Genomic DNA, 26,129 nt, shown 5'->3' with positions numbered 1-26,129 from the left:
AAGGGGAACAGGGACTGTCTCTGACATGAACTCAGTGGCTGGCTCTTTGATCACCTACCCCTGATGGGGGAACAGCCTTACCAGGCCATAGAGGGCAATGCAGCCAGTCCTGATGAGACCTGATAAGCTAGGGTCAGAGGGAAGGGGAGGAGGACCTCCCCTGACTTGGAGAGGGGCATGGGAGGAGATGAGGAAGGGAGGGAGGGATTGGGAGGAGAAGAGGGAGCGGGGCTACAGCTGGAATACAAAGTTAATAAATTGTAATTAATATTTAAAAAAAAATTAAGTCCCCTTCTCCAGACAAAGTCACAGCCAGATACTAGTAGAGTTTCTAGGGCTGCCCCTGGCAGCCAGGAAGCAGGAGCCACTAACCTGTGCTCTGTGTTTATAAATCCCGTGTGAGGAAGCGTGAGGAGTTTTTATTACCAGAGCAGAAGTGAAGGCATAGAGAGACCTGCCCTTGCCGCCTTGATCCAAGGCACAGGCAACATGGCTCAGGCCTCACAGTGCGCCAGTGGGAACCTCAGCACTGGATCTCTGTGAATCTCTGGGCCCATCGGCTTTTCACAACCTACACACATGGCTTTTTCAACCTACACACATGTGGCTGCCAGCGAAGCCGGTCCCTCCACAATTATAGGTTCTTGGGCTGTCTGCCTTTGGAAGACTTCAAAATAGCACAGTTATCTCTGATTTGAGCCAGAAAAAAACGAAACAAACTAACAAACTAAAACCCACCATTACACGTCTACTCACAAGCCACACACAGACACCGCTGTGACCGAACCCACAAGCTGCGCTCTAGTCTCTTTATCCAGTGCCCGGCTGGCTCCAAGCTGCCAGCAGGGAGCCGGGAGCAGACAGCGCCGGGCGTGAAGGGCGCTTCGGAGCGGTGAGGGTGTTAACGTCCAGATTGGAAGTCCGGGTTGGTCCAATACCATGCTGCCGGCAGGGGAGGGGCGCGGGCCCTCGTGTGGTTGAGTGACAGGCGAGCAGAGAAGGCGTTCTCTCTGTGTGGGAGTGAGGAGGGGACAGGCAGACACACAACACACTGGCCTCTGACCCTTCGGGCAAGCTACCTCTTCCCAGCACTCTGATGCTTCCTAGCCCCACACTGCCGCCAAAGCAGGACCTGCCGTGGTGACTGAAAGACTGCCAGGAGCCTATCTAGACGGGGAGACCCCGCTTCCCAAGGAACAGCGAGACCAGCCTTCGGATGCAAGCCGCAAGAGGTTTATTTTGATACACGGGTACCCGGGGCGACCAAGCCTATCGGAGGACTTGCGCGCCTCTCGGTTGGGGTGACGGGTTTTTATAGGGCTCGGGAGCAGGAGGCGCGGTTACAGAAGCGAGAAGCATAGTTACAGGGGTCTGATTGGGTGGTTTGAACAAAGCCGTAGTTAAGTCACGTACCCAGAACAGGGAAGGCGGGAAGGCAGATTGTGAGCAGGGTCACGTACCCGGAACCGGGAAGGCGGGAAGGCAGGAAGGCAGATTGTGAGCAGGGTCAGCATTATGCTAGGACTTTATTCTTTCAGTGACAAGTGTTCTGTGTACGTGAGACATGCCCTAGACTTTCCGCTCACTTCTCTCCAACTATTACAATGTGATAATTTGTAATTTACTGTTGTACAAAATTTGTCCTGGGTGCTCAGTGCCTCAAAGCATACACTGCTCTTGCCCAGGACTTGGGTTAAGCTCCCACGTGGAGGCACAACCACCCATCACTCTGTTCTGTGCATCGGGTGCCCTCTCCTGGCCTCCGTGGGCACTGCATGCATGTGGTACGCACACCCATACATACATGCAGTCAAACACACACATGAATTTTTAAAATTCATTTGTAATGAAAAAATTATGCTTTAGCAGGGAAAAGCAAGCTGTATTTCCCTTGGCTGACTGATAAGTGCCACCAGTGAGGGGCGGGTGAGTTCTGCCTACCTCCAGAGGTAACAGCCGGAAGAGGATTCAATGCAGCTTACCCAAGAATGTAGCCACAAATACACAGTCTGAATCTAATCATGACCAAACATCAGTCAGGTTCAAGCAGAAGGGCATTCTGCAAGATATTCGGATCCCTCTCAGAATGTCAGGGGCGTGCACGGAGAGGACTGAGGACGCCATCCGACATGTACGGGTGAAAAGGGCTCACGCAGTCAGTCTGTGCAGACTGGAAACAGCTGAAAGACAGGACAAGATGACCACGAACGTGATGGGGGACTAAATCCTATGCGGAAAACTTTTATACAGGACAGTTCTGAGGCGACTGACCATGGTCAGTGGAGGAATGTGTGGCCTCAACCTTCCCACTTTCATAGTCACACACGGGTCTACAGGAGGACATCCTCATTCTTAGGATGGATAGATAGATAGATACATACATACATACATACATAGGCAGACAGACATAGAAATACATACTCAAACATGATGGGAGAAAAAGGGTGGCATATGCAAAGTTTCAGAGGAATCAAAAAAATCCATTAAGAAACACAAAATAATAGACAAAATGTGGCGGAAGGTTGTTTGTGAAACTGATACAGAGATATATGTGAATTCTTCATTTTAGTTTTGCAAATGTTGTTAGGTAGTGGAAGCATGAGAATGTGACTGTAGTACCTGCAGAGACCAGCAGAGGACAGCAGAGTCCTGTGGAGCTGGTGGCTGTGAGCAGCCTGATGGGCGATGGGAACCAAGCCCACCCTCAGCAACAGCGGCAAGTACTCTAACGGGTAAGCCATCTCCCCAGCTCCTGAAGACGGCAAGTACTCTAACCACTAAGCCGTCTCCCCAGCTCCTTAAGATGGAAAGCTTTAAAAAGGGTCTCACTGCATAAAGTTTTCTGAAAAAGGAAAAGAAATCAGTTGTATTCCCACTTCTCTGCCCCTCTTTGTGTTTCTGAGAAAGACAGTGAGAGAGAGAGAAGGAAGGAAGGAAGGAAGGAAGGAAGGAAGGAAGGAAGGAAGGAAGGAAGGAAGGATACTGATGGAATCTTAGAGTCGCTGGTAAATGGGTGCTCAGAGCAAGACTTCCAAGTGGATGTGTGGGTTGCTCTCATGATGGAGCCATAAAGAAGAGGGTGATGGGAATAAGGCTGAGAAGATGGAGAACATAAAGTCTTTCAGAAACGTGCCGTGTTGGCCGCACAGACAATGTCCACGGAAGGGGACCATATCCATTGTTTTCATCGTTGCTGAAACCAAATCCTGAGTACAAAGGGAGGATTGGCCTTGCCTCACAGTTTGAGGGAATACAGTCTATCAGGTGGGGAGGGAACAGGAAGCTGTGGGTCACGTGACCTCTGTGGTGAGGAGACAGAGATGGCTGCTGGTGCTTGCTCGCTCCATTGCCAGCCCATTGGGTACCACCTACACATTGGGGGGTCTTTTCCTCTCCGTTCTCTGTGTGTGAAACATTCCACAGACACACCCAGAGGTGCCTGCGCCCAGTCTCCTGGGCGAGCCTAAGTCCACTCGGGTGGACACTGAAGGTCAGTCCTCAGAGGTACCTGGGTCAGGCAGCTCCTTGACCAAGAGCCATGCAGAAAGGATCCTCACTCTCTGTAGCCCACACCCTAGGCAGGCAGGGAGGGTCTGCCAGGACCTCCTTCCACTAGGCCCCCAACTGGAGGCCGAGAACAACCCTCATCTGACTGTGAACCCAGGTTCAAAGCTTTTATCACTCCAGCACCCTCTCATCACTCAGGAAGCACAACACACAAAGGCTTGTGAACACTCGTCACAGCCCCAGACCGAGCACGTATTCATGAGCGATTCAGACATTCTCACGAGCAGTGTACAAGAGTGCTGGGCTCAGCATGGCCCTAGAGGATCTACAACAAGAGCCAACGGGCCAACCACGACCAGCTGAACGCACCGCCCTCCCCCACCACCCTCACAGATTCCCTCACTCTGTAGAAGTGAGGGCTCTGACTCCGGCTTTCCAGGGTGAGGTGCTGACAAGCTGAAAACAAAGACTACCACCTGCCTTTCGAGGATAGCCTTTCCTTAAAACAAAATCCCCAGCTTTGTCAAAACCCCAAGAGAAAGCAACCCCAGACGGCAGTGTAGCGCTACCTTAGCTCAAAGACTGTCTCCCCAAACCCGCACTTGGTTGTCTGTGCTGCTTGATTATCACGACAAGACTTTGAGCTTTAGGTGAGCTCCTGAGCCTCAAATCACCCTTTCAGGGTTCACAAGTAAACCCCCTGGCACCAAATCCAGAAGTCAGAATTTACCTGAGAATGCTAAAATAGACACCAAGTTCTGCCTCTGATCGGGACCAGATCTACTGTCCCGAGAACCAGTTCTGGATCCGGTCTGAACAGGCCTTTCATCTGTAAACAAGATTTTATCCTTGACCTTACAAAAATATATCACAAAACCCTTTGAATGTTTATTGTTCCCAGAGCTTTTGATTTTTTGTTCGTGTCCTGGAAATTCCGTTTCACGCCCACAGTCATCCCCTCCCCTCCCCCAGCCCGGATGCCACTAAGTCAGTCACCCCCCGATTGGCCTGTGAGCTTCATGACTAAGCTGTAATCCCATTAGCTGTTGTCTGTAGTGGCATGGAAGCAGTTTAAACTCTGGACGGTAAAACGTATCTAAGGACTCTGTTAGAATGGAGACCCAGCAGGATCAGGCCTTTCGGAGGCAGAACAGGACAAACGTGTAATCAGACGGGGTTCCACATGGGGTTCTGTTGATGGCTAGTTCCAGAAGTACTCACGACCCGCTACAGCTCCAACAACCAACAGGCTTTACGGTAGAACAGCAGCAAGCAGATGGCGCTTGTGAGACGGCTCGGACGTAAAAGCGCTTGCCGCGCTCCAAGCCTGGGAACTGAGCGTGATCCCCAGCCACAGGTACGGAGGAGAGAGAGGTGCGCCAGTGCAGTCCGTATCCTCCATCAAGGGGGGCTGCTGGGGTGGAGGGCTGCAGAAGGCTCCCGGCCAGTCCCTCCCCGCTCCTTTTCAGTCCCCACAACAGCGGAGCATCAACGCGGCGGAAGGAGACCCAACCCCCCTCTGACCTTCACGTGTGTGCCCCGGCATGCGCATATTCGCACCACAAGCATCAGCACAACCTCACACACACACACACACACACACACACACACACACGATCTGTTTTTGTAACGTCTGGAGTTGTCCGAGGCTGGGGCATACTGGCAACCTGGGCGCAGAGAAGCAGGGTGGGCCTGGCAGCAGGGCTCCAGCTGCGCACGCCCTGTGCATGCTGGGTGCAAGCGCCGGCAGCGGGAATGCAGAGAGCATTCCTCTCGGCCTGGAAAACGTCTGTGGCCGGCCATGGCTGGGATGTGAACTCAAAGGTTTAGTGGTGGAATTACACGTAAGCCAAGCATGTTTGTAATCCCTGTGCTGGAGGCGCAGAGGCAGGAGGATTGCCGAAAGTTTGACACCAGCCTGCTCAACTATCAAGGACAGCCGGGTTGCGAGTCCGTCTCAAGAATGCAGCAGCAAGAACAGTGACAACCACAAACAGGGCAACTGGAACACGAACATCCAGCCTTACTCACGCTTCCTTTTCCGGGATGATTTCCCTCTTCTCTGGCAGAATACGAGCCACGGTTCAGCTGGGGTACAGACCGGACCACACGCCGCAGCCCCGTGCCCGTTCTCCTCTCCCTCCCTCATCTGTTACCAAACACCGTGGTCTCTGTCCCGGCCTTGCCTCTCTGTCGCTGCCTGTCACCCCACCACGGTCTCCTCAGCCCACCCAGACCCTGGGGTGGGCTGTCTGCGTGCCCTCTGGGACAGGGTCCAAGGCTGCTCTCTGATTTGGTGTGAAGTCAAGAATGATTTTAACCTCTCATCCTCCTGTCCCACCTCCTAAGGGCTGGGTTATGGCCAGGCGCCGCCATGCCTGTTTTTACCTCATGCTGAGGACGAAGGCCAGGGTTCATGCGCGCTGGCTACACTCCAGCTACGGACCCACCCCCTCCCCCAGCCAACGTCTGACACTCCACGTGCCTACTCCAGGTACAGGCCTGTCAGTCTCGCACAGCTCAGTTAGAAATACTTCTCGTATTGAAAATAAATGTTGGAGAGGAATGTTAACTCAGAACATGGCTGCTCTGGTCTGTGTGATCTGGCTGGAATACACACATACCTTTAATCCAGGAGACAGAGGCAAGCAGATCTGAGTTCAAGGCCAGCCTGGTTTAGAGCAGGTTTCAGGCAAAGAAAAGTTTAGGTCCAGGTGTGGTGGTGCACACCTTTAATCCCAAACAATGGAGGCAAAGTTAGTCTGGAGAAGGAAGCACCCATGTTTGAAAGTGATGTCTAACTGAGTGGCAAAAAAGGTAACAAATAAGAGAAAGATTTGACAGAATAAAATATACTCAACTCTCATGAGGAAAGGGAAGCTACTCAAGGGGCAATAGAGAGAGAGAGGAGGCAGTTTTACCAGGAGAATTTCATAGAGAGAGGTTGAAGAGAGAACAAGCTACACACAGGTAAAGACAGAATGAGCCAGAGAACAAGAAGGAGCCAGACGATTAGAGCACATTGCTTGAGTTAATTTGAGGTCAAACAGCAATTCAGAGGCCGAGAGAGAAGCCAGATTGAATCAGTCAGCTGGGAGAGGAGTTTGAGCCAGAACAGTCGAGTTGAACCAGCCAGCCCAGAGCTCAGAAAGAACTAGAAAGGGTGAGCTTATTCAGCAGTGAGTCCCAGAGGTTAGAAACATTCTAGGCCGAGGTTAGATCATATGGAGGCTGGAAGCTTCCAGGACAAGACTAGGCCAGCAGGAGGCAGTAAGCCCCGGAGATGACAACTGAGCCAGGAGCAGAAAAGCTCCTTTTACAAATACGCTTCATCATTACCTATGATTAGGTATAAAACAGTCCAGCTTCCCACATCCCTCGGAATCCTCGATTGTAGCAACAAAGCTGGATTTAGTTGGTTTAAGCAGAAAAAGCACAAATGGACCTTCTTACAAAAACCAAGATTCCGAGTACCTCAATTATTTGCATACATTTTCCTAAAATTCTGAGAATGTCTGATGCGACATACTCATGCCTGTGTGTGCGTGTGTGTGTGTGTGCGCGCGCGCGTGTGTGCGCCTTCGTTATTGCATGCAAGCATGTATGTTCATGGGATGGGAGTGTATGCTCCTGAGTGTGCCTGTGTGCTTCCCGTTACTCATAGCGGGGCAGGAGCAGCGACAGGAGCAGCGACAGAAGGGCCGCCTGCACTTGTGTTTGCTAAGGAAAGACAGTTTTTCCAGGGTTGCCAACAGGAGAAACAGCCCTGAGAAAACGCAGGGCACGCGCTGCCGCCCGGAGCCGCCGCACGGAGAAGCGGGTCTCCTTGGAAGGCTGCGGTTGGAAACACTGACGCAGGCAAGGGCTCGGCCTGCTGACACTCCCGACATCGCCAGCCCTCGGGAGGCCGTGGCGGGCTCACGGGTTCGAGACCCGCCGGTTCGTGAAGTCCTCGCTCCTTCCGTGACTGCCTCAGTCTCACACAGCAAGGACGCCGCTTATAAACACTGAACAGACACTTTAATTGGCTGCCGCTGCGCTCAGGCCGGCCCGGGCGGCGCCCAAGCCGCAGGGCTCAGGACGGCAGCAGGGCCTCGGCTTCCAGGTGCAGGAAGGGCGCCATCACCTCGCGGAGCTCCCACATGGCGCGGTGGCCCAGCACGCCGGGCAGCAGGCGCTCGAACACGAACGTGGCGTCCACGAGCAGGACGTAGCACGCCAGCGCCGCGACGGCCACCACGTAGAGCGCGAGCAGCAGCCTCAGCGCGAGCTTCCTGCGGCAGAGAAGACACGAGAGTTTACCGCGAGGGCGGCCCTGTCTCTGCGGCCGCAGAAGCACGCGGAGAAGACGGTGCACACGCGTGTGCACACACACACACACACACACACACACACACACACGCACGCACACACACGCATGCACGCACGCACGCACGCGCACGCACGCACACGCACACACACCCCTTCGGTCACTGTCGCTGGAGCCACCCCTGCTTGCCTGCCCGATGCTGTAGGATCACTGGTTTTGAGGTTACAGCGGCGAGTAACATTCCTTCACACCCCACACTGCACCTACGGTGGCGGGAAGTGGCTTCTCACGGCCGCACTGTGTCCCCACCCGCACTCCACTGACCATTAGACTGTGCGGCTCTTCCTGCCGGTGTGGACCACTGCAAACCTAACAAAACCTCCAAGCCCTCTGCCTCTCGTAAAACCTGGCCTGTATTCTCCTTCCGGCATCATAAGAATTCTTTATATATAAGAATTATACAGTATAATACACAGCATATGCTGTATTATAAATCCTTAATTTTCAGAATTCAGAAAAAGACACATATATGTTAACGAGAGGGGTCAGCTCGGGACCCCTAGACTAAGTCATCATGGAAAGGAAGAGGGAAAAGACCCTTTTGTCCCGGGAGCCACAAAGGCCTCAATGGACACACAGACAGACCGTGGCCAACACACAAGAGGCAGTTTCTGAAGGGCTACCCCGTGTGAGGGTGAGGGGTTTAATTTTAATCGGGCGTGTTAATTAGGGCAGCCAGAGAGAGCTGACTGCTGGGCTTCACGACTTCGATAGCTGGAACCTGGTGAACCACGCAGCTTCATACAGGAGCAGAGATGACCCACAGGCGGCTGCCTCCCAAGGCCCACGCCAGCACGGGTGACCGAAGCTGCTCAGCCCACGGGCAGCTCCGGGCGCCTTGGCTGGACTAAACCTCTTCCAGGCAGCTGGGCTCTCAGGCCTTGTCCTGAGTCTTCTTCGCAGCTCAGCTTCCTTCCATTTGAGGGGGCTTCTCGGTTACTGTTTACTTAGGCAGAGAGGGGCCAAGTGAGTCTGGTCGGTTTCAGGGACTTCCTGAAGCTATTTTGAGTTGATTACCTTCTGGCTGAGGAGATTCCCCATAAACTGGAAACTTAGACAAGATTCTGCTGATTCCTCCAGGCTAGGAGATGGCAAGCTCCAGGGCATGCAGTCCGCACCTACAGTCTCGCTCGGGGACCGCCGGGATTGCAGGCAAGCCACTGGAACTGGCGTGTTGTGTGCGCTCTGAGGACCAGCCTCAGGTCATCATACTCCAGTGGAAAGCTCTTTCACCCACTCAGCTTCCTTTCTGGCCCTGATTCTTGACAGTTTTCCAACTATTAATTCTACGGAGATGACCATTTTCCGAGGCTGTTACCATTTTTAGCTGGTGTCACTCCTTATTTGACATTGCCTGTGCGTGGTCTAAGTCCCAAAGTGATGAAGACAAGATTCCAGGTTCATGGCTGCATACAGAACTACGAAGAAACTGAGCCGACACAGTCAAACTGCAGGGGTGACGTGCAGGGGACAGGGACACAGCTACGCGACAAAAAGACAGTTAAAAACAGCTGCTGGAAAATGCTCCAGAAAGGTCGCTGAAGAGACAGACCCTCTGTGTTGGTGCTGAGATGAAGGGCCAGAGAGCTTTCCTTTGAGAAAAGACTATTCCTCCAAGGTGGTGTCAGCTTCATAAAGAGATGCAAGGACTCAAAAGCTGAGCCAGGGGTGGTGGCACATACCTGTAGCCCCAGCACCGAGCCCCAGGCGCAGCAGCATCACATCCGGCCATCCTGAAGGCCGTCGTGAACCTCGTAAGGAGACCTTGTCTCTGATGAGAAGATTTACATTCTTCCATCAGTAAGTCTCCAGCATTGTATAGGAAAGAGGTCCCCGACGTGTACCTGGAGAGCTCCAGCCTCCACCACAGTGATACTTGCACATCCGAGTTTATGGCTTCTCTATTTACAGTAGCAAGGAAATGACTAAGAGTCAGCAGACAAACGGACAACGGAAATGTGGTGCGCAGACACCACGGAAACACAAGATTTGCAGGAGACGTGGGCGACCTGAGAATGTGTACTACTAAGAGGGTCAAGCAATTTTAGAAAGAAAGGAAAAAGTGTTCTCTCTCGCATGCGCATCCCAGCCTGTGACGCACACGCGTTTATACGTAAACATCTATAAACATGGCTGCTGTGTGGTATTTAGAAAGGAGCGAGCTGGAAGACAAGGGAGGACTAGCGCAGTCAAGGACATGAGTGGTGGGGGAGACACGAAGTCGCTTGTTTTCTAGTTCCGATTCTGTCGCGGTAAGTGAATGAAAACACAGTTGGCGGTGGGTGGGAGCCCCGGCCGCAGAGCCTCACTCTGACTGCTCTGCTCGCTCACCCAGGTGCACAGCCTTGGGACTGGCAATGTCTGAATGGCCATGTGCAAGTTTTATCTGTGAGTTCTTAGCAATAATGTGATTTGATTTACTCATTTATTTGGCTTTTCAAGACAGGGTTTGCTTTTTGGTTTTTTTTTGTTTGTTGTTGTTGGCTGTCCTAGAACTCACTCTGTAGACCAGGCTGCCCTCAAACTCACAGAGCTCTGCCTGTCTTCCCCTCCCAAGCGCTGGGATTAAAGGCGTGTGCCACTAACGCTCGTCTGTGACTTTTCCTTTGGTGCGGTGATGGCCAGAGCCTTCAGATTTCATTCTTTTACGTGCAGGTGGAGGAGTGGAGAGCTGGCTCAGTGGACCTAGGTTAGTTCCCAGCACCCACGTTATCTGGGGGTTTCATGCTCTGCAGAGACGCCATGACCGTCTTACAAAGGAAGACACTTAACTGGGGCTGTCTTATAGTTTCAGGAGTTTATCCCGTTGTCATCACGGCGTGAAGCATGGCGGCGTGCAGGCTGACTTGGTGCTGGGGAGGGAGCTGAGATTCTGCATCCTGATCCACAGGCGGCAGAAGGAGACTGTGCCACACTGGGCAAGCTTGAGCACAGGCGACCTCAGAGCCCACCCCACAGTGACACACTTCCTCTGACAAGACCACACCTACTCCAACAAGGCCACACCTCCTAGTGGGCCAAGCATTCAAGCACATGAGTCTATGGGGCCATTCCTACTCACACCACCATGCGTGATTTAAGGTGCGGCACCACCCCTGGCCACACTGGGTAGGTTTGCTCAGCCCACGCCAGCCCCATCTTCCTGCTCACCACACTGCAGTGCAGGCAGGAGGACGTGACCCTGAAGGGGCTGGAGAGGCCTCAGGAAGCAGGGCTTCTGCTTGCTCCACAGCCGCGTCTTCAGAGCTGTGGGAGCCTGGCTCCCTTTCTTGCCTGTGGTACATCTCCAGCTGAGTGTTCAATACATCCATCTCCCTGTGGAAGCTCTGGGGAGAGAACGCAAAGAGCAGTCAGCCATCTTTTCTTACGGAAACGGAAGGCATGCCAGCCTCACTGCAGGCCACAGAGGATGATTTTCTTCCCTGACACCTCAGGGTGCCCTGGGCTATATACATCAGGGCGAGAGACATGTCAGCAGTGCGGCTGAGGCTTGGTGGGGTGCGGACCATGTACCCAGGAAGCCCACCGTCCGATCAGGTGAGCCACCGTCACTGCCTCAGCCGCACAGGCTCGCTTCCCTCCATGTGTAAGGTCAGGGAACAAACTGTGGATAGGAGGCGCGGGAGAGGTCGGGGAAGGGATGCCATTTGCACGGAGCCTGGCAGAATGCAGACACACAGACGTGGATCCAGGTGGCTATTGGGTGGACAGGCCAGAGGCTGGCAGGTGCTCTTTTGAGCCTAGGCAGGAGCCCGAGGGATGGAAAAGAAGGCAGGCAACGAGCCAGAGCCAAGGATGGGGGCTGGTTTAGCTGACCTTCCTATATTGAGGCTCGTCTCTATGTTCAGTTGGCTGACCAGCAGCGAGCTAAATGCTAACAGATTCTGGTATTGTCATGACCACTGAAGAATCTCCTGTCTCAGTTTTGTGTAGAAATTGTCCTCCATCATCTCTGATGGGTCAATAAGGAGCTGAACAGCCCAGAAGAGTTAAGGGGGGACTTGTAATCCCGTGGGGGTTCCCAGGTGGAGAGAGAGAGGAGAAGGTTGTTGGTCCCTGAGGAGGAGGTCTTTATGTGCTCTCTCCAGGAGGACAAAGATGAAGCAGAGACGAGAGGACAGGTAACAGGGACGAGGCTGGGAAGTAGGGCAGGCTAGCCCAGACGGGCTACAATAGATGAGACTCTGTCCCACTACAGCGCTTTAAAGCTTATTATGAAGGTCACAGGTCTCCACCTCCTTATTCGGGAGCTAGAGCAGGCGTAGAAAACAACTGTTAGTTCCTCACACCCCGCTGCTCGTTGGGCAGGTAGACCTGGGCATCTCTGTCAGTTCCTCACACCCCGCTGGCTCTCGGGGCAGCAGCCCGGGAAGTCTCACCTCTACCCGGTCAATGAGCTGCTCCTTTAATCCACGGGCCTCGTTGCAGGCATCGACCTGAAAAGACACGGCAGGCCTGAGAAGACTAGCAAGCGCGTCTTTCTGGCTTACTTAACAAAACCTCTCATTTTTGTGCCACATACAAAGTGGCTGTGCTGAGACAAACATTTACTCAGTAGACAGTCCCCGAGACAATGGATTTCTGGGTCTGTGGACGCAGCACAGCCCAGGGCCCTGCACTCTGCCCTCAGCACCACAAAAGCAAACGACCAAAAACACTGATGGAGCAAACACCAGAAAAACTGCGTATGAATCTGGTCATGAACTGCTCAGGGCAAGGAAAATAACCCGGGTCAACACGGACGGGTTCTTGTCTGTCCTTTGTAAGCGCAAATCTCCCAGCAGTGTGGCACTTGCCTTTCACCCCAGCACCCAAGAGGCAGAGGCAGCAAATTTCTACAAGTTCAAGGCCGACTAGGGCTACAGAGTACAACTTCGTTTCAAATAGAATAAAGAAGTAAACAAAAGGATAAGCTGGCAGGAGAGGGGCCCGGGAGGCAGAGGCGGGAGTCCCGGAGCAAGCTGATTAGCCAGCCTCCCCAGAATGAGACCGGAGATCCTGCCTCCGTGAGGAAAGTGGGGAGCAGTTGGGGAAACGCCTGCTATCAGCTCCAGGCCTCATGCTCATGCACACACAGCACACAGGCAGAGGTGCAGCCCGGGTGTGTGCACGCATACAGACATGCACAGTACACAAACACACAAACACACATACACACATAAAATTATACAACAGCCCCACACACACATAGGCTGTTCTTTTCTGCTCGCTGCTCCTTTACACTCCTTAAAACCTTCTGGAGCTGGGGTGGCTCAGCAGTTGGGAGCCCCGGCTGCTCTTGCAGAGCACCGTGGTGGCTCACACCGGCTGTAGCTCCAGCTGCAGGGGCTCTAGCGCCCTCTCCAGGCCTCCATGCGTGCTGCATGCATGTCGTGCATGGACCTACATGCTGGTGAAAACATCCACGCACGTGTTAACAACAAAATCTTCCACCCAGAGGGAAGCTGCTGGAAGAGCAAGTTTCTTCGCAAATAAGGCCGTGTTCCTCTTACATGGCTAGGCACTCCTAAGGCGTAAATGTCAGACCCGTCCTATCAGAGGGAACACAGGGTCCTGGCTCAGCAGCCGAGCTGAGAGGCCCCGCTTGCCTCCTGCGTCTCCTACCGAGTGTCTGGGACAGAAGATGTAAGTCACTTCGTCTTGATTCTTTTTTTGTTTGTTTACAATTTATTCATTGTATATCCTGGTTGAAGCCCCTCCGTCAACTCCCCCAGTCCCACCCTCCCTCCCTCTTCCCCTCATCCTCATCCCCTAGTCCACAGAATGTGAAGGATCTGAGGATGGCAGGGGTGGCTCCATTTTGTTTCTCCGACTCTATCTTAAGTTGACTGACCTTGGAGTGACTTGACCCCCACCTTTGGGTTCCAAGAAGGGCCACATGGCTCTCTGCCCTGCAGGTTGTTGTGGATACCACAGAATGTGTAAACAGATAACTATAATCAGGCCTGCACTCTACATGTTGTCAAAAATACCACAGAATATGTTAGTGGGTCCTCCACTCCACCCAGCAGGCTATTGTACAGACATCTTAGATATCTTTCAGTTTGGCCAGGTGGCTTGGAGCAATTAGCCTAAAGGTCACCTGATTACCGAACCCCCCATCCAAATCTTACCCTTCCCTGTAACGCCAAGGCTTGGGAATTCCCCTCTTGCTGTTTTTCCCTTTAAAAACTCTGCCCCCCAATACTCGGGGCCTCACTTTCTACCCTGCTACATCAGGGGAGGTTGGCGGCCCAAGCTTACTTAAGCTTGAATAAAGATCCTCGTGTGATTTGCAACAGACTCGACTCCTAGTGGTTTTTTTGGGTCTCTTGAATCGGGCACAAACAATGGAGGATTTCTCCACTATTGCCATCTGCCCATGGCTTATCACTTCTCATCAAGACTGCCTGGATCCTCTTCCTCCATGGCCTGGCAAGGCTGCGTCACCAGGGGCGAGTGATCAGAGAGCAGTCAGCTGAGTTCATGACAGAGGCAGCCCCTGCTCCCCTCCCTCAGAGATCCACATGGAGACTGAGCTGCCAATCGGCCACATCTGAGCAGGGGTCTAGGTCCATTCATGGTCCTTGGTTGGTGCAGCAGTCTCTGCAGGACCCCCTGGGCTCAGATCTTTTCACTTTGTTGGTCTCCTTGTGGGGCTCCTGTCCCCTCCACGTCCCTCTATTTCCACCCCTCTTCCTCCATAAGACTCCCTGTGCTCTGCCCAAAGTTTGACCCTGAGTCTCAGCATCTGCTATGATTCCCTGTTGGACAGATCCTTTCAGAGAACCCTCTGTAGTAGGCTCCCATCCTGTTTCCTCTCTTCCACTGCTTCTGGTGTCTGTCCTGTTTGCCATTTGGGATGGGATTTGAGGGTCCTCCTTGGTGTTTAACTTCTTTAGGTCTTATTCTCAAGCCCTGACTGGAAGGAGCAGACAGGGGCTTTTCTTTCTCTCTCTTCCTCTTCTTAATAGTTTTTTTAAGAGACAGGCTCCAGGCTGGCCTCGGGCTGCTGTGCAGACACGTGCGGGCTTGCTCAGACCCTCCCCAGTGCTGGCACTGCAGGCGTGTGTCACCAGGCCGGGATAAGCAGCTGGTGCCTGAAGCTGGGCCTTGTCTGTGCCGGTCACCGAGCCATGTTCCTCGCCCCATAACCGAGTATTTGAAACTCAGTTTCTCATGGACAAAAATCCCAACTGTCCAAGAAAACAAAGCTGATAAACTAGAACATCAATCTTGAGCTGTATAGCAAAGACTGAAGGTGACAGCTCACAGATATGGAAATTCTGAGCAAAAGTGACCTGTGAAAAAGAAAGTTCAAGGCAAGACACCATCTGAGGATGACATCTTCAGTGTGCAAATGGAGTTCAGAACGGTGCTTCTCAGCCTATGAGTCGTGACCTCTTTGGGAGGCAAATGACCCTTTCACAATATCAGATATTGACATTACAATTCCTAGCAACATTACTGAAGTTATAAAGTAGCAATAAAAAGAATGTTATGGTTGGGGTCACCATGACATAAGGAACTGTATTAAAGGGTCACAGCACTGGGAAGGTGGAGAGCCGCTGATTAGAAGAACACAGTGTTCACTGGGCTTATCTTTGAGGATCCGGGTTCTTTTCTTTTTGTTGTTTGTGTTGTTTTGGTTGTTTGTTTGAGAGGAAGTCTTTATACAGCCCTGGCTGTCCTGGAGCTCACTCTGTAGACCAGGCTGGCCTCAAACTCAGAGATCCGCCTGCCCCTGTGCCTGCCCCCGCCCCGTGCCTGCCCCCACCCCTGCCTCTGTGCCTGCCCCTGCCCCGCCCCCGCCCCTGTGCCTGCCTCTGGGACTGAAGGTGTGCGCCACCACGCCTGGCTGCCTTTTGCTCTTGCGTACTCACCTTCATGTTGTTTTAATCGCTAAGGAAGCATGGGTAACTTGTTAGAAGGGAGAACGTGTGCGCACGCTACGTGACATTTTGTGTGACATTAGTATAAATGGGAACGGAAGAGCGAAAGTGGACTTTTTAATATTTTTCACTTTTTATCACATTTACTTATTTGTAGCAGGCAGCACTCAGGCCATGAAAGCCGTGTGGGGTCAGAGGGTAGTATGTAGGAATCTGTTCTCTCCTTCCTTCCCGTGACTTCTGGGGGGTCAAACTCAGCTTGTCAGCGCTGGCAGCGAGCCTGCCCCCTGCGTTCTCCCGCTGCCCTGAAACTGGCTCTTTTTATCTGGAATTATGGGTGAGCAGCTTTTTCATCTCCGTGTATGTGTGTGCGTATGTGTATGGGTGTATGTATGCATGTGTGCCTATGTGTGTCTGTGTGTGCGTGAGTATGTCTATGTATGTGGCTACAGATGGGGCCTACATCCCTTGAGCATGTCTCACCAAAGCTGGGCTGCTGAGCTGCTTCGCCGTGGAGTCACAGCTTTTCTTCTGCGGGTGAGCACAGCGGCGCTGAGCCCTCTGGGTCTGTCCCTCTGAGCGCCCTCCCTCTGAACTCTAAATTCTGTGCTTTGAGGGTTGTTTCCCCTTGATTTGAAGGCATCTCCTTACCTGGGCCAGTTTGATGTTCATTTCTTTTAACTGCTTCCTAATTTCTGCTATCTTCTCCTGCAGCACAAGGAGAGACAAGGCATTAAGACGAATGCTCTGTGGAACTGAGTTCTGACAGTTTTTCGGAGAAGCACGGAGCATCGATAAACATCAGAGTTCACAGCCCTCTTAGACACTGTTTGCCCTCTTAGACACTGAGTTTGGAAACCAAGATCAATCACACCAGTGAGATACACCGGCAGGATGGAGGGGCGCCACTGGCTGATACACTGGCTGCTTGCCCTCTCTCCTTGCTGCTGCCATCCAGACCGAGGAAGACCACGTGAGCCTCGGTCACAGTGCATGGGCTCGCCTGGGAAGCACCAGGAGGCCGAGGGAATGCTGGGGCATGCAGCGCCTCGGGAGCAGCCTGACAATCATCCTCCCGGCGGCTCTGGGAACACTAGCATCCACTTAAGAGGACCCAGAGCCTCTGCCCACCTGACAGCCTGTGGACAGTGGTCATGAGCAGACACCGTCTGTGCAGAAAACAAGCTGCTCCGCCACTGGCGTGCAATTGGCTGCTGCGGAGCTCTGGGAAGGGCTCCCTAGGCAGCCAAATTCCTCAGCGGAAGAGTGAGGCTGTCGGAGGGGCCTGGTGGCTTACAGCCCAGGGAGGTTAATTAAATGATGACACAAACACACAAGCAAACCCACAGGCTGCTCTTGCAGAGGACCCAGGCTGGAGTCCCAGCACCTACATGGTAGCTCACAGTTATGCCTTAAAGTCCGTTGCAGGGGATCTGACACCCTCATCGGAACCCTGAGAGAACTGTCTGCAGGAGACACACACACAGACAAGCAGGCATGCACATGCTGCTTTTTTTTTTTTTTTTTTTTTTTTTTTTTTTTTTTTTTTTTTTGAAACAGAGTTTCTTTGTGTAGCCCTGGCTGTCCTAGAACTTGTTCTGTAGACCAGGCTGGCCCTGAACTCAGAGAACCACCTGCCTCTGCCTCCTGAGTGTGGAGATTAAAGCATGTACCACCAGTGCCCAGCCACACAAAACTGGTATGATTGGCCGGACCCTAGGCCAGCGGTCCCGGGCATTGGGCCAGCACATACAGGCGACAGGAGAACCGGTCACCCCAAGCAGCCAACAGCCCTCTGCGTGTGCTCACGTCTGGGGCCACATAGTCACCCTCACTCGGAATCACATCAACTCGTCACCAGCCTCTGAGCCCCGCGGTTTAATGCGGAGCCGGGCTACCTCGACAGTGAGCTCGGCCTCGCCCTCAGCCTCCTCCCCCCGGGACGGCAGACTGCCTCCGCCTCCCCCAGCTCCAGCAGCCTCTGGCCCACCTTCCATCCCCGTGGCTGGGCCTTTTCAGTGCTGTGTAAATGGAATATGAAGTCTGTGGACAATTGAGCTGCCTCTTCAGAGAGCTCACTGTGCCTGAGATCACACATGCTGTTGGGAGAACCAGAAATCTACTCTTTTTATTTCAGGGGTTCTCTGCACGCAAGACAGGCCTTATCTGTCTGCTGGCTGGGGGCCTTTGAGCTGCTTCTGGTTCTTAAGCTCCTGTGTGGCATTTGCTCTGTTTTGCTTTTAGTGTGTGCACAAAATTGCACAGCTCCAGCAGTTTCAGACATGTATGCAATGCCTTCTCCTTTCCTATTCTCTCAAGTCCTTCCCCAAAATATAAACTTCCCTGCGTGTGCTGGCTCACACCTGTAAACACAACACTGGGGAGACTGAGACAGCTCAAGGCTAGCCTGGGCTACATAGTGAGTTCCAGACAAACCAATGTTTAAGAGAACAGTCTTGTCTCAAAGCAAAACAAAAACAACTTGAAAACAGACCAGAGAGATGGCTCAGCAGGCAAGAGCATTTGCCACCAACCTGATTTATGCCCCTAGGCTCCGCGTGGCAGGAGGACAGAACCAGCTCTGGCAAGTTGTCTGTGAAAGCCATGCATGCACCCACGCACATAAAACACACATACATAGACTCAACATATACATGTACACACCCATGCATGCACACACACACACAAATGCATACATACATGTACACACATACATGCATGCACACATGTACAACAGCACACAATAAACACAAGTACAATAAAAAATTAAAAATAAACATCACAAAAATAAAAGAAAGCTCTCTCTGAGGAGAATCTAGAGGGGCCGGGTGGTCTGGCCAGGGCGCTGCGGTGACGGGGTGCCTTCTCCTCTGTGCTGTCTGGTGCACGCGGAGAAAGCGCAGGCGGAGTCTGAGCCCAGCTTACCTCAATGTGCGCCTCCTGATCAGGGTCCTCCAGATTTTCAGACTGGTTTTCCAGGGATATAACCTCTGTCAACAAGCTACAAACAGAGGAAGAGACAGGCTAAGTCCCATGGACTGAGGGGAGAAAATCATCCAGCATGGGGGGATTTTTGACCTTTCGAAACTGAAGTCTGTTCTACACAGAGGCACAGTCAGGGCTGTGGGGCTTCGGGGACCAAGGGCCTCTAACCCTGTTGAAGGGGCAGGAAGAAAAGGCCAAACCGAGAGCGGGAAGGGTTTGCTCTGGTTCTGGAGCTTGAAGCAAGGCCTCCGCTGCAGCCAAAGCCTGGACAGTCGAGTCTGAAAACCCAAATGCTGACAGTCTGGGCTTCTATCCACATTATATCAAGAACCGTCAACCAGGGGCCTGGAGAGATGGATGGCTCAGAGGTTACGAGCACTGGCTGCTCTTCCAGAGGTCCTGAGTTCATTTCCCAGCAACCACATGGTGGCTCACAACCATCTATAGTGAGATCTGGTGCCCTCGTCTGGCCTGCAGGTGTACACGCAGGCAGAATGCTGTGTATATAAAATACATAAACCTTAAAAAAAAACAACCCTTCAACTCAGAAACGGGGTGAGCGTGCTGTGCACGCCGATAATTCCAGCACTCCGAGGTGGGGGGAGGGGGTCAGAAGTGCCAGGCTAGCCTGGGCTACATGAAACAGAGTCTTACAGCACACACACAAGGGAAGAAGAAAGTAATGGATTTCATGCCCCGATCAAGGTGTTCTATGACCTCGGTGCTTTGGCTCCATAACTACGTGCAATTGTGAAACTCGCAGAACAGTAAATTAAAGAACATAATTGTTGTGTAATATAATTACACTTTAATTTCAGAAGAAAATAGATAGCATATTGGATTTGGATCCTTCTTAACGTTTCGGAGGATTAAAAAGTCTATCTCGGATGGGGTGTGTATGAACAGACGCTTTGCAACAGGGAAAGAGGAAGCGAGGAGCGCGGTTCCTTTGTGCTAGGATCGAGGCTGGAGCAGGTCACACAGGCTTCAGACACTGTCACTGACTGTCAGCCAGCCGTCCATCTGACCCTCACCACGAGCCAGCGAGGAGGCTACAGTTAGTAGCTTCTGACATTCGAGGAAAGGCAAGCCCTTAGAAAGGCTGATTAATTCGCCCAATTAACAGGCCCTTAGGTTCCCACGCTGTCTGAAACGGAATGTGGAGTGGCGGCTTAGCATTCGTCATGGCCTGGGCGCAAACCCAGCAGAAAGCAGGCTGTGCTGCACAGCCCATAGGAGGATTAGGAGTTCAAAGTTACGCTTAGATACGGATAGCCTGGCGCTAGCCTGGGCTGTAGGAGGCCCTGTCTCAAAAGAAAGAAGGGGGCACGGGGAGTTGGCACAGCAGTCAGAGGCCCTGCTGCTCCTGGCAGCATCCACATGGCAGCTCCCAGCAGCCTGTGACCCAAGCTCCAGGAGAACTGATGCTTCTGTCCCTTGCTTGCACACACATGCACACACGCACACACACACACACGTAAGCAGAAACGGTAAGAGTAAGCTGAGAGAGAGTGTGTGAGGGGTCCTTGAGAGGAGACAGGGCGCTCTGGGAAAAGGCTGAGCGCTCTCGCCCTCAGGGCTTTCCCAAACGCTGTGCCCGCGTCCTCAGCTCTAAGGCTGGGAGGCAGCCCTCTGCGCGCCGGCAACCCCGGGAGCCAGAGCTTACCTCTTGACTGTGCTTTCCGTATTGCTGATTTTTTGCATAATGTTGTTGATTTTCTCCAGCCAGTCAGCGTGGTTGGCTCCAAGTTCTTTCATTTGTAGACCCATCTTTGCATTCCAGTAGCTCAGCGTGAGGACGGAGCTCTCTGGGGCCCTGGGAAACAGAACCCAGGTCATTGGACGGCAGGAGCGGGAAACACCTCAACTGGCTCACGCCGTCTTCCTCTGACCGGCAAGTTGGTCTATTCTGTGCATTTTCTACTACCAAAATGGAGCACGGGGCCCTTCATTTATCTGTGTTAACAAGCATCTTAAAAGCCCAGAGAAAGCAAATCATTTTGCCAACTCTGTATGTGTGTTAGTGAGGCTCAGACCTGGCACCTTCACACAGCGAGCGCTCTACCACAGGCCGCAGGCCCCGCCTGGAGAATTGGCTCAGTGGTTTCAAGCACTGGTTGCTCTTGCCTAGAGCCCGGGTGTGACTCCAGCACTGGAGTAGTGGTTCACGACTGTCCAGAACTCCAGGTTCAGAGAACGCACCACCCTCCTCTGACTTCCCGGGCACACATGTTGCAGGGAACACTCACACACACTTTTTAAAATTTTTTTTTTATATTTTTTCTCAGTGCTAGGATTTGAACCCAGGGCCTCACACACGCTAGGCAGGTCCTCTACCCAGCTCGGAAAAAAGTGTATTTGGAATCGCCCAGTGAATGTTAGCTGTTGGGTGTGGACAGTGGCAGGGGAGGAGGGGCACAGCGGAGGTGACCCACAGGCCTAATGGCGGGCTTTTAATGACGGTCAGGATGATTTCTATATATCAGAAGTCATCTGAGAGTGTTGACATACGAATCAGGTCGAAGCTCCAAATCCAAGGACACCCGGGGCACCCGCTGGCTCTGCCAGCACTGCAGCTGAGGACGGGACTCTACCGCCTTGCCAGGCGGGGTCAGCCGCGCCCGGGCATGCGCATGCTGTAGGGTAGTCTCCCACACTTCCTCTGAATGCCTTCCCAAGCTTCGCTGTGTCCCCACATTGCTCAGGGCTCCCGCTGGGGCGTGTCAAAGCTCACAGTGTCGGGGTGCTCTCCTCGGAAAGCTGCAGCAGGGAAGACACTCGAGGCGCCTCACAAACAGCACCCACTTCTTGCTCATCCTGCTTGCTCGCTGGCTCCCGGCTGTGCTCACACTCCTGTTCCCACCTATCCTGGAAGAGGTGGTGAAGGAAGGAAAGATGGGTAACCGGGCGAGGACCCGGCTCCCAGCTGCCCACCACAGCCTGCCTGAGGCCGTGCCTCTAACGTGCGGACGAGGCATGAGGCAAGTCGTCCGTCCATTTGCAGAGGGCTGGGGCATGAGATAGGGAGATAACCTCCCTGTCCAGCTTAGGCTGGGGCAGGCCTGGGTGTCAGCCTCCAGCAGAGAGCGGTTTTCAGGATAACAGTTCAAAGTCACCCATCCAAAACTTGGCTCAAATGACATGGCTGTTTTGGTCTCCTCAAGAACCCAACACCAGCCAGGCAAGGGTGCACATCTGTCACCCCGGGCCTCGGGAGGCTGGGGGAGGAGAGTGCCATGACTATGAGGCTTACATGGTGAGTTATGGGCCAGCCTGGGCTACATATCAAGACCACAGCAAAACAAGAACAAACAAAACAAACAGTGGAGGCCCTCAAGATTATAAAAAGGCAAGGAGGAGTGTTTCATGCTAAGAGTCTGCCCAGCTGTGACAACTAAGCATGGCGAAGAGCTTGTTAGTTTAAAAATAAACAGCCCTGGGGCCCAGGCTCAGCGCCCAGTGACTCCAGTCCCAGGGACTCTGCTGCCCTCTTCTGGCCTCTGACGGCAGCAGGCATGCACACGGTACACAGACACACATGCAGGAAAAACATGTCTAAGCGGAAAATACAAAAATAAGTCTGTAGAAGCGACATCGGTCTAAAGACCGTGTGAGGCGGAACTGAGGAAGCTCGGACACTGAGAGAGCGGGACCATCGGGGCCTTTACGTGGCAAACTGCTAATTTCTCTGGCTGTGAGGACAGGATTTTGGACTTGGGGAAGAAAATCTTTATTTTTAGAGAGACTTTCTGAAGCCGACAGGAACAAACTGTGGCGCTGTCTGACCCACTTTTAAATGGCTTAGTGAAGCGCATCTATTTATACAAGCGAAAACAACGCGAATGCTGTGAACACTATTTTAAACGCGTGCTGAGAACACGACAGATCACTGCTGTGCACTTTTCTGTCCTCTTGTTAGCTCTCCCACAGCAAAGGGACTCGGAGAAGTAGCATACTCTCTGCATTTAGCCCAGAAGATTCCTTCTTTCCTATTTTCCTTTCTCTTTCCTCCCCGCCCCCCTTTTCTTTGTTTTAGAAAAATAGTAAATTCATTCTCTGGCATTTTAATCCTATACATGTAAAAATGACAGAAAATGATAATAATTTATCTTAGAACACCTCTCTCTCTCCTCTCAACTATTTTACAACTTTGAAGAACTTTGAAGCAAAGCTCCTGTGCTTCAATAAAATAAAAAAAATAAAAATAAAAAATTTAAACCAGAAAGAGAAAAGTTGGGGCAGGCAGGACCAATGAGTTCCTCACCAGAAGACCCAGCCAGCCGAGGCCACACCTCAGCACTCCTCAGGAAGAGTCTGTACCCTCAAGTCGCTCTGAGGGACACAGGCTGGAAACACGCTCAGCCTGCATCTGGCAGCTCGTCCACGTCCGTGCCGCCCACTGTGTGCTCGTGTTGTCACACTGTGTGTGTCACCTTGTTTGGACAAGGGTCTTGCAGACTCTGCCACTGAGTTAAAGGCCTTGAGATCATTATAGACTATCTGGACAGTGCCTGCGTCCAGCGTGAGACAGAAGGCAAGGTGCAGCTGCAGGAAAGCTGTGGGGAGACGGAGACAGAGGCTGCCGCAGCCAGGCAGAAACAGCAGGCCGCACACATGGGGCCATGGACAGCCAGGACAAGCCCTCTGTGTGGACAGCAGGTCTGGGGCAGGGCCAGCCCAGGCCTCTTTACCTCAGTGTTACACACCCAGGAAGAGAAAACTGCTGGGGCCAAGGTGAGAAGGTGAAGCCATTTCTTGGTTTTGGGGTTTTGGGGGACAGGGTTTCTCTGTGTAGCTGTGTCCATTCTGGACTCTGTAGACCAGGCTGGCCTTGAACTCACAGAGATCCGCCTGCCTCTGCCTCCCGAGCTGGATCGCAGGTGTGTGCCACTGCCTGGGGAGGTCATTTCTTTACCTGACATGACATTTATGTCTCCCTGACTTCTTTATCGGTTTTTGCTTGTTGTTTTGGTTCTGCTGTGCCCAAGGCTGACCCTGAACTGCTCCTCCTCCTATCTTCACCTCCCAAGGGCTGGGATTTCAAGCATACAGGGTGAGGCCCAGCTTAGCTTACCCATTTTTTAGTGTCCATCTTGTAAAGGAGACCAGTCCGTAGGGTTCCAGAAAGGCTGTCTTTTTCACCTGATCGGCCTGAGATGGGCTCAGCGTCGGCAATTTCCCTTAGCAAGTGCAAACAACAGCAACCAGATAAAGGAGATTACTGTACAGCAGGCGGTTAGGGCGGTCCTGGTCCCACACCATTCTGAGGAGGCCTACGACCCCAGCCCTGGGACTGCTGCTCCCATCCTGACTGTCCTGCCTGAACAACGCCATACACATCTTGCAGAAGGGAAATAGAAGGCCTGCACAAACATTTGTTGGCTAAACCATAAATTATTAAGCGGTGAGATCCCAAATCACTGCTATTTGTATTTACATGTGTTAAAGTCTTCGAAAGGTAAACAGCAAGCAAACAGCCACGAGGGGAGCCTCAACGACGCAAGGTCCAAAGGGTGGGCAGGCACAGAGGACCAGGGCTGAGAGAGCGCGGCAAAAGCCACGGGGAGGCGTGCCTCTGGGTGGGCTGTGGACAGAGTCCCGGCTGAGCACATTGGGCTGGAGGACCCGCCCACCGTGGGCGGAGCCCTTCCCTGGGTGGGACATTAGGACATTAAGACCTGCCCACCGTGGGCGGTGCCCTTCCCTGGGTGGGACATTAACACCCGCCCACCGTGGGCGGCGCCCTTCCCTGGGTGGCTTCTGGAATGTACAAACAGCAGGGGAGCTGGACCACAGCGCGCGTCCCTTGCTCTGAGCTTCTTGTGTGTAAATACAATGTTAGCGGCGTCAGGCTTCCACTGCCTTGGTTTACCCACCAGGATGAGCTGTGCCTTGAACTGTGAGCTGAGCTCTTGGCTTTTTACTACACTGCATTTACCTGACACACACACACATTTTTAAGTGAATCACAGCAACCTTGCAGTGTGTGTCCGTAGGTAATTCCACGTCTGCGGGCGCTGAGCCCAGGAGTGGGCAGGAGACTCTTCACGCCCACCCGGCTCTGGTTTGAGTGACATGTCCCTGTGGTCACCGGTGTTTGCCTACGTGGTTCCTGCTTGCTGTCTGGAACCTTAGGAGTGCGGCCTTGGAGGCTTGGGGAGTTCAAGCTCCAGTCTGCTGGGTGCTTGTGGGCAAGAAGAGAGCCTTCAGCTGCTGCTCCAGCCGCCATGTCTGCCCCGCTCCACCGTGCTCTTCCCTCTGTCAACAGCCATGGTCGGGCGTCCTCGCAGCGAGAGGACTCACAGGTAGGAAAGAGCCCGTATCTGTGTGCTGTGTAAACTACCTTTAATCCCAGCACTTGGGAGGCAAAGGCAAGCAGATACTGGGAACCCAAGGCCAGCCTGGACTACACAGTGAGTTCCAGACCAGCCAAGCTACACAGTGAGACTCTGGCTCAAATACAGTCAACAGCACCAAGAGCTACCCATCGGCCTATTTAAGGACCCAAATCCACCGTTCCTGACAGATGAATGATTTTGTGAGTACTGTAGTGTATCTGTGCATTCTAAATGGCTGTGTCTTTAGCCACTGTAGATAAGGGAGCCATGAGTAAGCAGCACGGAGCAGGGGCTTCCCACACCCTCCTCTGAGCCTTGCCCTTTCTGTGTGGTGATGCCCGTTCTGATTGCAGGCCTCGTGAGTGCCCCGTATGTCGGCCTCCGTAGACGTTTGAGTTAAAATGAGATGAAGTGGAGAAGAAGACCCCAACCCTGACCCTGAGCTGTCTCACCAGCTGCCTTCTGCGGCCTCAGGAAGTCTCTGGGCAGATCCCAGACGTGACTGCTGTGAGCTCAGCCCTGGCTTACCTCACACCTTCAGCCACACTGACATTTGGGAGGCACTCGCTGTTCTCACTCAGCTGCTGTTCCTTCCCGGCCATCCACAGAGACATCTCATTACCGATGGCTTCAGGCGCGACCGCCATTACTCCGGCGCTGCAAGGTCAAGGACAGGAGAGCTATGAGCGGGATGGCAGGTCCCCACCTGCGGCCACACCTTCCTCAGAGAACTGTTGCCCCTGCTGCCAAGGTGGCTGTCCACTCCAAGAGACCCCAATGCGAGCTCGTGAGAACCTCTGTTCAAGCAACAAGCCAGGCTTAACCAGGCCTGCTTTCTAGATCAGGAAACTGGGAGTGGGTGATGGCCCAAGGTTTCATTCTGAGATACGGGAGAAGCGAGATCGAAACTGTCACCTCACAATTGTGTCTCAATTACCTGAGACACAAAACTGTTTTCATGGGTTTTCCAGGCAGCGTGCTAACTTCTTTTCTTTTTTAATATTTTTTTTATTTATTACAATTTATTCACTTTGCATCCCAGCTGTAGCCCCCACCCTC

The 26,129-nt window shown here is 52.8% G+C and overlaps 1 protein-coding gene across 1 annotated transcript; it reads right to left on the bottom strand.

Moving 5' to 3' along the window:
- Positions 1 to 7,466: 7,466 nt before the first annotated feature.
- On the bottom strand, positions 7,467 to 25,698 carry Smco2 (single-pass membrane protein with coiled-coil domains 2). Its single transcript, XM_021645992.2, has 9 exons — positions 25,599 to 25,698; positions 23,807 to 23,912; positions 21,467 to 21,600; positions 20,399 to 20,548; positions 18,673 to 18,748; positions 16,399 to 16,455; positions 12,256 to 12,312; positions 11,027 to 11,202; positions 7,467 to 7,781 (listed from the first exon to the last, which is right to left on the bottom strand). Exons 1-9 carry the CDS (start codon positions 25,682 to 25,684, stop codon positions 7,583 to 7,585), a joined length of 1,041 nt encoding a protein of 346 aa, XP_021501667.2. The 5' UTR covers positions 25,685 to 25,698; the 3' UTR covers positions 7,467 to 7,582.
- Positions 25,699 to 26,129: the final 431 nt, after the last annotated feature.

This window comes from Meriones unguiculatus, chromosome 5 (genome assembly GCF_030254825.1).
Source record: "Meriones unguiculatus strain TT.TT164.6M chromosome 5, Bangor_MerUng_6.1, whole genome shotgun sequence".
Classification (NCBI taxonomy): domain Eukaryota; kingdom Metazoa; phylum Chordata; class Mammalia; order Rodentia; family Muridae; genus Meriones; species Meriones unguiculatus.
This window is presented reverse-complemented; position numbering and strand designations above follow the sequence as displayed.